Genomic DNA, 16,179 nt, shown 5'->3' with positions numbered 1-16,179 from the left:
GGGGGGGGGGGGGATTGCTCTGGGTTCAATTACTATTAAAAAAGAAAAGAAAATTTACTCCTTGGCTATGTCTTGCTAATGATCTTTAACAGTCTTTCTTATCTTTAAGTCTGCTACAGATAAACAAGGCTACCACAGAGGTGGGTGTTAGCTCTTCCCCCAGGGCATGGGAACTCCTATGTGGACTACACTAACTTCTCAAACACTATGAAGCCATTTAGCAAATAATCATCTTAGTGCACTTGAGGTGCCCTAAAGACTTGCAAACACAGCTCTAACTTACCTCTAGCCACCTAGAGGACATTTGACAGAGAAGGAAAAGTGCTTTGATAATAACAACAGTGACCAAACAAATACATTCAGAGAGGAGGCTTTTGAGTTACTCTGGGGGCAGAGGCAGGGGCGGGGGGAGACTGATGTTTGTTTTTCTTTAACTTTTTAATTTTTTAAAAAAATTTTTACTTTGGGCTGGGGATGTGGCTCAAGCGGTAGCGCACTCGCCTCGCATGCGTGTGGCCCGGGTTCGATCCTCAGCACCACATACAAAGATGTTGTGTCTGACGAAAGCTTAAAAAAATAAATAAAAATTCTCTCTCTCTCTCTCTCTGTCTCCCTCTCTCTATAATTTTTTTTTTTTTACTTATGGATGGACATAATACCTTTATTTATTTTTTTACATGGTGCTGAAAATTAAACCCAGTGCCTCATACATGCTAGGGAAGTGCTCTACCACTGAGATATGACTGCGGTCCCCCCTTTTTTCACATATATGTGACAGTAGAGTGTATTTTGACATATTGTACATACATGGAATGTAACTTCCCATTCTTGTGGCTTTACATGATTCCTTTAACTTTCCTTTCTAGCAATAAAAAAAATGGTGAACATACAGAAAGGAGAAACAGGTTTTTCTGTTTCTGAGTAGAGTGTATTTTGACATATTGTACATACATGGAATGTAACTTCCCATTCTTGTGGCTTTACATGATTCCTTTAACTTTCCTTTCTAGCAATAAAAAAAATGGTGAACATACAGAAAGGAGAAACAGGTTTTTCTGTTTCTGAGTAGAGTGTATTTTGACATATTGTACATACATGGAATGTAACTTCCCATTCTTGTGGCTTTACATGATTCCTTTAACTTTCCTTTCTAGCAATAAAAAAAATGGTGAACATACAGAAAGGAGAAACAGGTTTTTCTGTTTCTGAGTAGAGTGTATTTTGACATATTGTACATACATGGAATGTAACTTCCCATTCTTGTGGCTTTACATGATTCCTTTAACTTTCCTTTCTAGCAATAAAAAAAAGGTGAACATACAGAAAGGAGAAACAGGTTTTGCTTTGTTTTTGGTGCTTGGGATTGAACCCAGGACCTTGTACATGCTTAGCACACTCTCAAGCACCAAGCTTCATCCCTCCCTCTCCCACTTTATTTAATGAGATGGGGTCTTGCAGTGTTGCCCAGGCCTCCAACATCTGGGCTGAAGTGATCCTCCAGCCTCAACTTCCCAAGTAGTTAGGACAACAGTTCCCTGCCACTGCATCTATCGACAAATACGTTCTAAAAAACATTTTTATAAAATTCTTTTTTTCCAACTCTTGGCTGTAGGGTTAATTTTTTTTTTTTCATATTTGTATTCTGCCCCCTACCTTGCCTGGGATGGCCCTCCACTGAAAAAGAAAGATTTCTTAAGAGAAAATTACTTGTAATTTTAAAGTTGTGACCACACCCTAGTAGTACATAATCACTGCCTTAGGCAAACTGTGCTCCAGCATGGTGAAGAGAGAACCTTAGTGTGGGAGACAGAACTTAGTTCTGGGAACCCAGTCCTAGCTCAGTAGATTGCTTTCGTCTTCTTAATGCATACCCCCCAAAATCTCCTTAGAGCAACAAGGCCTTCTCCCATTTTTCCTTTTGGATGTGTTTTTCCTTTTTCTTAAGTTAATGAGTCATCCATACCAAGTACTTCCATGTTGCTTTGCACCAGCATAACCTTCACAGGAAACAGGTTACCCTTCACAGATTTTTTTGCATCTTCTCAAGATATGGCAATATCTAGAGGGCTCAAGACACTGTACTCCCAAATCCCCACAAGAACATCTGTACAGTGTCTGTACAAAAAAAGCATCAATGTCAAGATGGTCGTGCCCAATTTTAATGAATCTGATGAAAAGCCTTTATATGCATGAGTGAATTACTAAAATAATTCTCAGCTGTTTTGATTTTTAAATTGTAGTTTTAATTATAGAGTATTGTTAGAATAATACAGATGTCAATTGACACTAGGATAACTGTGACCAATACCATAAGGGAAAATGCTCTACAGATTTACTGTTCATTCACTCTCCACATCCACGGAAAACAGGCACAGGGTGTTCATGTGCAGAAGCAGCCAGGGACTTGAGAACAGAAGCCAAGCAAAACCATTAGCCAAGAGGGTCTGATGCAGGACTTCTGCACCCAGTTCAGCACAGCAAATGGGTAACAACGGGCAGAAAGAGGAGACAGGGCCGTGTGGCCCTAGCCCTTTTAACTTCCCCACTGGAGCATACACGTATGGAGATGGGTGGGCACCCAGAAGCCTTTTCTTGAGCCCTTCACCTCTAAGAAGCCAAAGGCAGCAGCAGGAACAGGTCGGGGTGAGGTAAGAAGAGCAGAGTAAGAATGTGAGATACAGTTAGGTCACAGAGGTGCTGACTTCTATGCCCACTCCCAGGGTGACACTTGTAGTAGATCAACGCAGCACCAGAATGCTGAAATCATTAAAACCATCAGCAACATTGATACAGGAGAAGACATACTTGAGTTTAGTTACCAAGAACATACAAGTCACCCGACAACTAAAATAGGAATTCTCACAGTCTTCTAGATTTTGTATAGAACAAAATAACATGCTCCCTGCCCCACGTTCGTTTTAAATATGAAGAAACCCCCCTGGAGTGGTTTTTTTCATTTTCTTACTTTTGATGTGTGTCATTTGCAACTGATGTGATCCCACACAGTGGTGGGTCACAGTAACTCACTAGTACAGTCTCTGCCCCAGAGAGACCAATGGCTGGGGATTGAAACCAGGACCTTGTACATGCTTAGTGCATACCAGTCCTAAAGAGATATGGCAAAAATATATTTTTTTTTCCAAATGTTACAACATTCACAAGAAAGCATGGTAGAAACACACTGGGGCCTTCTCAAAGGAAAACACATTCCTTATTCCAGCCCCACCTCCTGGGCGCTGGTTCCTTCCCATCCCCCACAGACTTGCAGAAGTATCAATATTTAGGTTATTTCTTAATTTCTACTTGGGCTAAGAGATGGAAAACTGATTCTACTGGGCTTAAATGGGGCCAACTCTTGCTTTAACCATTTCTATTTGTAGGTTGGGAGGATAAAAACACATTCCTATGTAGGTTTACTAATTCCTTCTGACTAGGCCAAAGAGGTCTTCATTGCCATTGAAGTTAATGCAGTCTGAGAATAGGACAATAAACTTATTGTCCAGTCGTTATCTCTCCAATTGATGGAAACATACAAACAAGTGCTGCGTTCTATACAAAGACAAACCTTACAGGACGGTGCACACATGAGCACTAGCATTTAAATTTTTTTCCATACAAATTAAAAAAAAAAAGGACATTTCTCACATTGGAGTTATGTCTGTAGTTCCGTTACATGATCCACACCACCCAAGAACATGCTAATTCTTTGAAAATTCAGTTACCACTACTAGTAAAACCAAAGGAGTACACATTTCACTGTACAGAGACATGCCCTTAGCAAGCTAAGATAAACACTAGGATGTGGCCCTATCAAACCCTAGAGTTAGCAGTTTAGGGAGAATTGATCTTAAAGATTAGAAGGGGAAGAATACAGAAATGACCTACATTCCTTAGGAAGGGACTCTGTGTTTCCTTCCTGTAGGGGTTCGGTTCCACTTAATCCTTTTACTCCACCATCACTTATGGTCCTATCTTTCCTTGAAGATATTTTCCCTACAATATTCCATACAATGATTCCCAAATAAAATTCATAAACCTGATTAATAGCAATTACAACAGTGGGCACCTCTTGCTAAAGTCACCACCGTTGATGATGGGTCTTGGTCCTCAAACCCATGTCTCATTTTTCCTTTCACACTTGTATCTACAAAGACACAAGCTTCAAACAAGTTAATTAGAAACAATGAGAAGGAGAAAAGATTTGATCATTGCCTTCATCATGCAGAATCCCGCTCTCAGGAAGAAGGAAAGATGCAGAGCGACTCAAGGGAAAGCCCTTTGGAGGGGAGGATGTGTGTGCCCTCTACTCTGGTGTGTGAACACGGGTGGCAATTCAGGCCAAGTCTGGTTGCCTTTTTCCAAAGCAAACTTGACCACCCTATTACAGTCCACATTTCCCCTAGCAGAGATTTTGGGCCCTGGATGGTAGAAGTAACCTTTAAAGATTTACTCCAACCCCAGGCCTGAGCATTCACCAGCATTTGCCCCTGGTCTTCAGAGTTTCAGCTACTTGCAGGACTGAATTTGATGAAGTAATCCATTGAGTGAATAAAAATTGAGTGAACGGAAGTCTCTCTTTTGGAGGAGGGATAAAGTTTCAGAGCTGTGCGGCTGAATTTCATAGTGACGGTCTTCTTGGATGCTCTAATTAGAGCCCACAACCAGGAAAGTCAGCAGGGTAAAAGCAGCTCGGCCTCAAGCGAGCTCACAGATGTCAACTGTACCTTCAAACGAATGGCTTCTCAGTCATAATTACAGGACTTAGTCAGTATGCACCCTCTTGTGTTTAATAAGGGCTGAACTCCGGCTGAAACTCTTCTCGCACTCGGTACATTCATAAGGCTTCTCTCCGGTGTGGACCCTCTGATGCGTGATGAGGTTGGAGCTCTGGGTAAACCCTTTGCCACACTGCACGCACTCGTAGGGCTTCTCTCCCGTGTGCGTTCTCTGGTGTTTGATGAGATCCGACCTTTCGCCAAAGCTCCGCCAGCACTCGTTGCACTCGTAGGGCTTCTCCCCGGTGTGGATCTTCTGGTGTGTGATGAGGTGAGAGCTGCGGCTGAAGCTCTTCCCGCAGGCACTGCACTCGTAGGGCTTCTCCCCGGTGTGGGTGCGCTGGTGCTGCACCAGGTGCGAGATGCGGCTGAAGTTCTCGCCGCACTCGTTGCAGTGGTACGGCTTCTCGCCGGTGTGCGCCCTGCGGTGCCGCACCAGGTCCGAGTTCTGGCTGAAGTTCTTGCCGCACTCGTCGCACTTGTAGGGCCTCTCCCCGGTGTGCACGCGGTAGTGTTTGATGAGATCCGACCGCTCGCTGAAGCCCCGGCCGCACTCGTTACACTCGTAGGGCTTCTCGCCCGTGTGCGTCCGCTGGTGCTGCGCCAGGTGCGAGCTGCGGCTGAAGCTTTTGCCACACTCCTCGCACTCGTAGGGCTTCTCCCCGCTGTGGGTCCTCTGGTGCTGGATGAGGTGGGACAGGCGGCAGAAGCTCTTCCCGCACTCGCTGCACTTGTGCGGCTTCTCGCCGGTGTGGATGGTCTGATGCTGGATGAGGTGCGAGCTCCGCCCGAAGCTCTTGCCGCACTCGCTGCAGTCGTACGGCCGCTCCCCCGTGTGCGTGCGCTGGTGCTGAATGAGGTGGGAGCTCCGGCTGAAGCCCTTTCCACACTCGTAGCACTTATAGGGTCTGTCTCCCGAGTGGGTCTTCTGGTGGCGGTTAAGGTCCGAGATCTGACTGAAGGCCTTCCCACAGTGGGAACATATGTGATAGCGGATGCCCGTGTGGCCCTCTTTGTGCATGAGCAGGTCGGTGACTTGTTGGAGAGGATAGCTTACCCACTCTTCAGCTGTCAAATCCCCCCACTGTCTTTCCGACCTGTCCCCGGTTCCAAAGGCCTCTTCCCCTTCAGGATTTTCCTCAGCATTCCCAACGGGTCTTTCAGATGTGGTCCCAAATTCAACATCTTCGCTAATCTCTTGCTTTGGATTCACTTCGTTCTCGCTCCTGATGTCAAAATCTGTAATAAAGCATAAATAATGAGACCGGAGATTGCACTGTGGGTAGTTGCTACGCTTAAGTTCTTTATATATATATATATATATATATTTTTTTTTTTTTTTGATGCCGGGGATTGAACCTAGGGGCACTTAACCACTGAGCCACATCTCCAGCCTTTTTTGTATTTTATTTAGAGACAGGGTCCCACTGAGTTGTTTAGGCTCTTGCTAAGTTGTTGAAGCTGGCTTTGAACCTGTGAGCCTCCTGCTTCAGCCTCCTGAGCCGCTGATATTACAAGCATGCCCCCCACGCCTGCCCAGCTCTACACTAAGTTCTTTACTGCATTACTTCACTTATGATCACAGCCATCCTGAGAGGCAGGTGTTAGGATGATCTTAATGAATGAGAAAGCCAAGACCCTGAGACAAGGGAAGTGACTTGCCCAAAGTCACAGCAGTAAATGGTAGAGCCAGAAAGTCAGATAAAAAGTTCATGCTCTGGTTAGGGGTTGTGCAATCCCAGACACTTCGGAGGCCAAGGCAGGAGGAATCACAAGTTCCAGGCCAGCTTCATCAATATAGCAAGGCCAGAACCAATTTAGCAAGACCCTGTCTCAAAATAAAAGAAAAAGGTTTGGGGGTGTAGTTCAGTGGTGGAGTGCTTGCCTAGCATATGTAAGCCCTGGGTTCAATCCTGGTACTGCAAAAAGAAAATTAGGAAGTTCAAATGTTTTATATTACTGCAGTTAATGGTTCATTATAAAAACTTTACATATTTCTGGTGTTTTGGAAGATCAAAACAACTATTAACAGAACATACAAAAGACTAAATTAGAATTTCTAAAAGCCAAGATCCTGGGTATTTTATGTATGTATATATTTTAACTTGTCAAGTTTTTATCATTACCATCATATAATATTTATTCAAAAGCACCTGCTAGGTTGGTATGAAGAAAAATGATTTTTTAGTTATCTGTGTCATATCTTAGTTAACAAAAAAAGTGCTAAAATGTCACTTGCTATTTTCCAGTGGCCTTTTTAAGTGAAAATAGATGTGAGAACATGGAGAAGGCAAAAAAGATGTTTGAGAACATTCTTCTTTTGTGTGTGTGGTGCTAGGAATCAAACCCAGGGACTCTCTGAGCTACACCCACAGTCCTGCATCAGAACATTCTTGGCATTGACTGATTATATTACACGTATAGATGTACAGTTCTCAAATGAAAATCAAAAACACAACCACTGTCTGAAAGAATTTTCTACCCAAACACTAAATTTTCCAAGCTGTGTTTCTTTCTTTCTTTCTTTCTTTTTTCTTTCTTTTTCTTTTGGTACCAGGGATTGAACCCAAGGGTGCTTTTTCACTGAGCTACATCCCCAATCCCTTTTTAAATATTTTATTTAGAGACTGGGTCTTGCTGAGTTTCTTAGGGCTTTGCTAAGTCACTGAGGTTAACTTTGAACTTGTTATCTTCCTGCCTCAGTCTACCAAGATGCTGGGATTACAGGCATGTGCCATTGCACCCAGCCCAAGTAGATTTCTTAGTATATTTTTCATAAAGGGATTAGTAAGTATGCTGGGAGAAAAGGGCCCATGGATGAATTAGTTTGGTAAATGTTGCATACACTATCCTCTCATTAGGAATCCACAATGCCTAATAACACATTAAAGATTCTGAGGAGTCCTGAGATAAAGAAGTCTTGTAAACATTATTTAACCCTCTCCCAAGGTTATTTGGAGAAGAAACCAGCTTTTTCTTTTGGTGCTTCTGTCCTTCTAATAAGCACTCCTTGTGCCAGACCACAGGAATGCAAATTTAAACTTTTAAAGATTTTCATTTCTTGTTTTTGTTGGATTGAGTGAAATATTTGGGTTAAAGACATGAGAGGATAACATTATTTATGGTTGCTTTTCTACAAAAGGGATGGGAACAACTCAGGACCAGAGAGAAAGCCCAAATTAAGAAGAAACCCTCAGGTTGTCTTTTGTGCTGAGAAAAGTCATGGGATCAAGATTTTTGAAAAGTCGGGCTGGGGATGTGGCTGAAGCGGTAGCGCGCTCGCCTGGCATGCGTGCGGCCCGGGTTCGATCCTCAGCACCACATACAAACAAAGATGTTGTGTCCGCCGAGAACTAAAAAAAAAATAAATATTAAAATTCTCTCTCTCTCTCTCTCTCTCTCTCTTTAAAAAAAAAAAAGGATTTTTGAAAAGTGGATTCATTCTAACAAACGGCAGATGACCTAGTGAAGCATACACACTTGCTAACTTGCTGTCAAGTCCTAACAGGAGACAAAGTGAGTCAAAAGACTGTTCAGTTCTACGATAAATTGTTTATTCTAGTTACACCCAGACCAAAATACAGCTGGAAGAGAAAACAGATTTGCAGAACATGAAAAAAAAATGGGGGCTGGAGATACAGCTCTGTAGTAGAAGCACTTGCCTAGCATGTGAGATGCCCTGGGTTCCATCCCCAGCACTGCCAAGGAAAAGAGACAGACGGACAGACAAAATGAAACTGCCTCCGCTAATAGAATTTGTGATCCCACCATTTCGGGATACATCTGGAACATTTCACACACTCACCCTGACACATCTCTAGACAAGAACTTACTCAGACAAAGAACCTGAGGCAAGGCTGGCGCTCTGAAGCCAAAACAAACACAAACGGGTGCTTCTGCCCTCCCATGAACCTAGCTTAGAATCCCTCATCTTCCAGTGCCCTAGAGTAAAAGCACCATTTACAGGGGCATTTATATCCTGGCAAGCACCATTATGCCAGACCTGTTTGGTCAGGGCTCTGTACAAACAGGCTGGAGAATGGCAAATGACTCAGGGCACAAGAAATCTGAATGTTTCTAAAATGTGCAAAATCATTTCTTTTTCTTTTCAAATATATGATCTGGATGTTTCTATATTCAAAGATTGCCTGAACACTCAACTCAAGCCAATATCCAATTAAGTGACTTAAAAGATCAAACAACTAGGCTCTGTTGGAAAGCCAAGCCATTTTGACATAGTTTCAAAAACGCTGGTGTGAAGAAAGGTAGAATCCTTACTTACCTAGTGAGACAACATTTCCATAATTCTCCTGCATAACATCCCTGTAAAGGTCTCTTTGTGTAGGATCCAGAGGTCTCCATTCTTCCCGGGTGAGGTACATGGCCATATCTTCAAATGTCACAGGTGCCTGAAATCACACAATGCTTCCTCACTACTTGGTATCAAGGAGGTTAGTAACAGTTTTTCTTCCTGAAACTAGAGACATGGTTGGAAATGTCCAGGAGGTAAAAGGCATTGAGTCTCCTCTGTAAAGTCCAAAAAAGAATTAAACAACCAGGAAAACACACGTGGTAACAAAACAAAAACCGAACTGCTCTGGTTCCATAGCTGGATACCCCTGCCCTACTTGGGGGAACTTATCCTCTAGCCATGCCTTTTTGAGAACACAGATAGCAATTTCATCACTCCATAGCTTTACATACAATGTTCCTCTTTCTCTTGAAATATCTTTTTCAGACTAGTGAAATACTGCCATTCATTACGGTTTTCTTCGGTGCCGCCGCCCCCCACCCCCGTTCTGCGCCGCTCGGCCCTCGGATGCTCCAGATAGAATTAATCACTCCCACTTCTGTTTCCACACCACAGCACTTTGTTGTTACGGCAAACACAGCACTTATCACGTTGTATCACGGTTAACCGGATGCGTCTTTCTCCCAACAGACTGTGAGCAGGCGGGGTAGCTCCCGTCCTGTCCATCTGTAATCCCCCCAGTACCTAAAGGCATACAGCAGGTGTTCAATATATGCTTGTTTGCGGCTGTATTAGCCCAGTAGTAGGCCCTGGAGATAGAATAACGAAGCGAACGAATTACTAACCCCAGGGAATTCCCCACAGGGACTTGCGGAACGGAGAAATGCCAGACGAGGTGGCTAAGCAGACTCAAGGTCCGAGAAACCACCCCCGGCTTACCTGGGACCCTGCCATGAGCAGGGTGGCTGCCATCTCGGGCACAAGGGTTGGCCTCCCGGGAGAGACAGCAGGAATAGCAGCTAGCAGACAGCGCTGAAGGAGGCGAAAAGCAGGGCGTGAGGCACTGCAAATAGGCCCTGCCCACTCCCCAGGGCTGGAGTTAGTTCTGGCCAAGAGGCGTGCGGGGAGGGCCCTGGACCAGGGCCGGTCACTCTCCTCCCTGATCCCAGGGCATGACCCGCCCTCTGTGTCTCCGCCACCACCGGATAGAAGCAATGCCAGAAACGACTAGGACAGCCCCAGGGTGGTCACTCCCTGGTTGGGGGTCTAGGCGATGCTGTCTCAGGGAGGAGGCTCCTCAGCCCAGCCCACAGAACGCCTCCGCTCTTCCAACTCGAGGCTGGGTCCTTTCCGGCAGCTGCCTCAGCCAACCAGTGATCAAAGCTTGCAATATGCCCTACCAATCAGATGCCGAATACTTGGCCCGCCTCCTGCAGCGTGGCCGAGCACCTCTATCACGCCTGCGCCTACCCGGTGGCCTGCCGGGACTTGTAGTTCCACTTCGGCGTACAAAGGCCAGTCAGAGGCCAAGAGCCGAGGAGGGAAAAGAACAAAAGGGTGAAGAGGGAAGCGTGTCCTCCTAGCTAGGGTGGAGTACCTCCCGCTTTCTTCTTTGGAGACCACAGCCCGGTTAAACCAGGGATGTTGCCTTGCTTTCCTTCACGTCCCTAGAAACTTCTCTTGAGTCACATCTCATTATCCGCAAAGTCGGACTTGATTTAGGTGCTGGCCTGGGCTCAGTTCTGCTGGGATTATCTATCCCTTATTTGACAGCACCGGCCAGAGTGAAAAGCAGTAGCCGCCCACTCCCTCGGGGAGGGCGCGCTGGAACTTTGAGCCCCGCCTACGCACTACACTTCCCAGCATAGGAGCTCGCACCCTGCCCGTAAGCAGACTACATCTCCCAGCAGCACCTGCGGAACTCGCACCCTAGGCGCACACAGACTGCAACTCCCAGCAGCGCATGCGGTATCCGCACCCTGCGCACACGCAGACTACAATTCCCAGTCGGCTCTGCGCTACTCTTCTGCGCGCGAGTCCGGTCCGGTGCCGAGCCTGGGGTGTGCGGGCTTCGTCGCTGTTAACCCTCTAGGGGCAACCAACCGCGTCCTTCTAAAGAGGGCGCCTGTTGAGAGACGAGAAGCGAAAACCCTAAAGGAAATCAGACGCGGGGGTGAGGATAGGGCGTGTGAGAAGGAGAGAGCCAGGCCCCCGGGCGAGGGCGGGCGGTCCTTATCATCCTGGAGGGTTTGTCTGCTGAAAGGGTTTCTGGAAGCCTCGCTCACCGAGGGGACCCTGGGCCTCTGAGAGCCTGAGCCCAGCGGGTCCTCAGGATGCCAGCAGTCATTGTGAAGGTAGGAAACAGCAAACCCGAGTTGGGGACCAACAGACTTACCTCCCGGCCTGCCAGATATCCACTAGATCGCCGGCGTCAAGATCCGAGAGGCCTCAAACATCCCAAAGCCGCAGAGTTTTCTCCGACCTCTGATGTGCTGAAAGATTCTGGGGATCGCTGGTAGATTCCGGAGACCAGACCCACAGACCGACCTCGAATCCGTAGACTTGCAGGCAAAGCCCAGGAATCATTGGCTGATCCCGAAGACTTCCGCGAAACCACAGGCTCATAGGCAGATCTCCGAGGCCAAGACAACCGGCCAAGAAACCCCACTGGCAGCTATGCTGCGTTCAGCTGGAGCTCCTCCGAACGGAAGGACTTGCAGCCTTCCCTTTCCCCCCCCCAGCCAGGATGAGGGAATTAGACAATGGAAGTCGAGCACTAGGCAAAGCAGGCATTCTGCATGGGGAAGAGCTCCGAGCTCTCTGTAGCCTTGGAGAGGGAAGTGATGGAAAAAGAATATAGCAGCTTATTAGGGACTCCCACCCTCTTCAAGTTATAAATATCCCCAGAACCTTGGCTACGTGCCCGGAAGCCTGTTGTCTCTAACTGTACAGGAGACTTCTCTGCCTGGGCTGGGAAAGGGGCTTTTCTTTTGTTTTGCAGATACATCCACCCACTGAGGGACTTGAATTTTTTTTTTTTTTTAAACATGACTCCAGGCCATGCTTTTATTACTGAGTGTCCTGTTCCTGGTGCCCAGTTATTTATGGTTAAATTACTCAAGTGTGTAAAAAGAACTATTAGGACCCTACCCAGGCATAACGCAGCATCTCCCACTCCTACTCCTCTTCCAACCTCCAACTGTGGGGTTAGAGGTTGTTTAAATACCACAGAATTGTACCATCCTGTCCCACCTAAAATTTTAGATCTGGACACCAAAGAAGTTGGCATCCTGGAGGGTTCCCAAGAGACAGCATCCCTAGAGTGTGGGCATCAAGGTCAGACAGGTCTGGGTTGGATTCCAGGCTGCATATCAGGAAGTCATTTACTCTGCCCAGCTCATTTCTTTTTTGGTAAAATGGGAATAGTCATACGGGGGGAGTCGTGAGGACTGAGATGACTTAGATCCACACAGGTCACTCAGGTGATAGCTGTGATTATTAATTCAACCTTTGGTGACAGGGAAGATTTCCATAAAGGCCCATGAGTGTATTCAGTGGCCTTGAAAGTCTGGGAGATTAAGAGTGGCTCATGGCTGTGAGCATCTGGCTTTCTCCTCACATTGTTTTCCTGCTGGAAATTCAGCCTGGAAGTTGGGCCAGTGGTGGGTTCAGGCGGATGCTCTGTGAGCAAGGCTGCCAACTGTCACAGACCCAGCAAACTGGGCCCTCACCCTCAGGGAAACTTCTAGGTCAGGGGTTGTTAACCAGACTCCAAGGAATGGGAGGAGCAGGGAGAGGTGCAGGCTTTGGCTGAGAAATTGCAGGTTTCTAACTGGGCCTAAGGTGAGGGAGGGCCTGAGTCTCTCAGCCCAGCGGGGCTCCCTTTTCATCCATTCTTTGGCAGATTGCTTTGTAAACTTTCTTAGCCTCCCTACCCCCCACCCTCCCTTTGCTCCAGTGCTTTAAGCCCTTCTTTGTCCTCTTGCTGTTTCTTTTATTCCTCAGGACTGCCTGGAGCCCAGCTTGGCTTCCCGCCTCCTTCTGAGTAAGAGCTTTTTTTCTGTCTTCACCTGGGACCCTCCAGAGGGTGGAGGAGGAGAGAGGCTGCCAGTGGATGGAAAGCAAGACTGCATCTGGAGCCCCTAGGGGGGCATGGGGAAGAGGGGGAGGGAGGAAAGACCCGGTGGAGGGCTTCCTGTTGCAGCCATCAGCTGGAATCTGAGGGATGGGGTCACTGGAGGAGGAGGCGGCTTCCTGCCCCATTGTTGAGGACTTCAGTGTTTCTCAGGAACACTTACTATATCTGGGGTTTCCAATAATCACTTGGAAAGCCATATTTGTTCCCATCATTTAGCAGAGGATGAGCCCCTACTGTGTGCAAAGGCAGCAGTACAGCTTATCACTGGGGAAAGGGGCCAGGAGAGCCATCTGGCCAGAATCTTCAACTTAGGTTTTCAACATTATCTTCAAGTGAGGTTTTGCATTACATTGGATCCACTGTTTGCTTTGATCAAAGACCCTCCATGTATGTCCTTAAACTTGTGCCCTTCTACCAGACCACTGCATCTGTGGTGCACTGTGAATTATCACGTTAATAAATCTTTGTTATCTTGTGAGCAGCACAACTGTGTTATAATTTTTTGGTATCAGAAGTATTGTTAAATATTTAAAAACATGCCTCAATGTTTGTGTTCCTATTTTGTCATTTCTGTTCTCAAATAAGGAACATCAAAAAATAGAAGTGACCTGGGCTTCTCTGGATTCCACAAGGAGTCGGGTCAGAGGGGACACAATGAAATCCCTGCATTCCAAGTGCTATCACAAGGAGTGAGCTAGTCTATACCCAGACAGGGCAGACTACTAGTTGGGGGAGGGGAGGGAGCTTCCCAGAGGAGGTGACATCTGAGCTGGCTTTGCAAAGACTGTAGGAGTTTCTGGGAGGTGGAGAAGGTGGGAGGACAAGCATTCCAGGCTTCAAGAACAGCATGTGCAAAGGCCCCGGAGGCGTGAAGGACAGAATGGCCAGGATAGGTTATGGCTAGAGGGAAGAGTGTGCTGGTATGGCAGCAGGGGAAGGAAGCAGAGCAGGGACTGTGTCTTGCGTCCCCTTGCCTGCCTGTCTCTGCCCTTGGCTATGGATCAGCAAAGCTGGTGATGAGACACAGATGTGGGGTGGCCTGGGGACTGGCCTGGGGTGGGAAGAGCAGATTGCAGAGGACCGGGAGGCTTTCTGACATCAGACATTTCTGGTTGTTTTTTTTTTTGTTGTTGTTGTTGTTTGTTTGTTTGTTTGTTTTAGAGAATTTTTAAATATTTTTTATTTTTATATTTTTTAGTTTTCAGTGGACACAACATCTTTGTTTGTATGTGGTGCTGAGGATAGAACCCAGCGCCCCCTGCATGCCAGGCGAGCGCGCTACCGCTTGAGCCACATCCCCAGCCCCATCTGTTGTTTTTTTTCAGTGAGAACATTTTCAAAAAGTGTATACAATTGCTAACCTGGAGTCTGTAACCCGAGCAACTTGAAGACTGAGGCTGGAGGATAGAAAGTTCAAGGCCAGCCTCAGCAATGTAACAAGACACTTGGCAACTTAGTAAGATCCAGTCTCAAAAAAATAAAAACACTCATTGGTAAAGTGCCCCTGGGTTCAATTCCCAGTACCAACAAAAAACAAATAGTAGACAATTAAAAATGTACAACCAGTTTATTTGGTATTGTCTAGCCTATTTAAAGACATCACATGGGCCCATATTATTGAGTCCTCCTCTGTACCAGGCACCGAACTTGAAAATTGGACACCACCCCACAACCATGACTGCAGAGCTGACATGGGAGTAAATGTGAGAATGGCAGAGGAGAGCTCTGGCCCACAATGGCCATCATCGTTGGGGAGGTAAAACCTGCCATGGATACTGGCTGAAGTGAAGCCACATCTCATACTGGCTCAGAGTGTAACAGGGCCTGGGCTCAAATCTGGGCTCTGTCTCCTTAGAACAAATTTCTCTCCAAACCTGGGGTCCCTCAGCCTGTAAAGAGTATAGCAATCCACATTTGTAAGGCAGAAAGTATAACAGCAGTTGCTAGAGGTGGGGGGAGGGGAAATGAGGAGCTGCTTAATAGTTTGTTTTGCAAGAAGAAAATTTTGGGAGATCGGTTGCTTAACAGTGTGAGTGTAGCATACTGAACTGTATGCTTAAAAATGGTTAAGACGGTTTATGTGGGCTGGGTAGCACACTCACCTGGCATGAGCGGGGGCACTGGATTCGATCCTCAGCACCACATTAAAAAAAAAAAAAGATGTTGTGTCCACTGAAAACTAAAAAATAAATATTAAAATATTCTCTCTTTCTCTTAAAAAAAAAAGTTTGTTTGTTTAGAGAGGAGATCTTGGTATGCTGGTCTTGGACTCCTGGGCTCAGGTGATCCTCCCACCTCAGCCTTCTGAGTAGCTGGGATGTATAATTTTCAAAAACAGTATAATAATAGTGACTTGGGGCCAGATGTTAGGTCAGACAACATGACATGCTCTCCTACATGCCTAATAATAATTACCTAGTAGGTATTTACTGGTTGGTTGTTGTATGGGGCAGGATTCTCAGTGTCTTCCTTGTGTTAATGAATCCTCAAAACAACCCTTGGAGCTAGCGGTGGTTATTATCACTATTTTATAGATGAAAACTGGAAGTTGGGAGAAGTTGCATGGTGTGTGCAAGACACCCAGAGAGTCAATACTCAATAGATATTACTGACACTGTCAGACAAAGAAGTATTAAAAGAACATCATCATGATGGTAGAATGCAATGAGAGAAGGAGCTAGAATCATGATAGACTCAGGGGTGACAAGTTTCACAGAGCTATAGAAGTCCTGGGGCACTGTCTTATGTTGCCAGGGGATAAGAGGCTTCATACAAGATGCGCATCCAAGGTGGGCCTTGAGGAATGGGTAAGGTTTGAACCAGGGTGAGAAGGAAGCAGACCAGATGGTGGTAGGTGGGAAGGTCCATTGGGTATTCAAGAATACCAATGTAATTTCCCATCATGCACAACCGGAATGGCAAGTTGTACTCCATGTATATATATAATATGTCAAAATACATTTACCATGATGTATCATGAGCTAGTATCTCCCATGAGCTGTAGCACCAGGGTC

At 46.1% G+C, this 16,179-nt stretch overlaps 1 protein-coding gene across 2 annotated transcripts; it reads right to left on the bottom strand.

Moving 5' to 3' along the window:
• Positions 1-2,137: 2,137 nt before the first annotated feature.
• Positions 2,138-12,120, bottom strand: Znf436 (zinc finger protein 436). 2 transcript variants are annotated; one of them, XM_015485537.2, is made up of 3 exons: positions 11,423-12,120; positions 9,058-9,184; positions 2,138-6,014 (listed from the first exon to the last, which is right to left on the bottom strand). In XM_015485537.2, the coding sequence occupies exons 2-3, from the start codon at positions 9,161-9,163 to the stop codon at positions 4,762-4,764; spliced, it is 1,359 nt and encodes a 452-aa protein (XP_015341023.1). In that variant the 5' UTR covers positions 9,164-9,184; positions 11,423-12,120; the 3' UTR covers positions 2,138-4,761. The 2 variants fall into 2 exon arrangements, with proteins under 2 accessions (XP_015341023.1, XP_015341022.1); XM_015485536.2 differs by lacking the exon at positions 11,423-12,120 and adding an exon at positions 9,967-10,397.
• Between the last annotated feature and the right edge of the window lie 4,059 nt (positions 12,121-16,179).

The sequence above is a fragment of the Marmota marmota genome, unplaced genomic scaffold (genome assembly GCF_001458135.2).
Source record: "Marmota marmota marmota unplaced genomic scaffold, marMar, whole genome shotgun sequence".
In the NCBI taxonomy this organism is placed as follows: Eukaryota; Metazoa; Chordata; class Mammalia; order Rodentia; family Sciuridae; genus Marmota; species Marmota marmota.
Note: the sequence above shows the minus strand (reverse complement) of the source record. Positions and strands in the feature narration are given on the sequence as shown.

Coding starts and splice junctions, on each gene's coding strand:
- Znf436 (XM_015485536.2), bottom strand. CDS start 9,999: ATGGCAGCCACCCTGCTCATGGCAGGGTCCCAG. Junction 9,185..9,966: donor TGCTCATGGCAGGGTCCCAG/GTAAGCCGGGGG, acceptor GTGTGATTTCAG/GCACCTGTGACATTTGAAGA. Junction 6,015..9,057: donor TGGAAATGTTGTCTCACTAG/GTAAGTAAGGAT, acceptor GCTTTATTACAG/ATTTTGACATCAGGAGCGAG.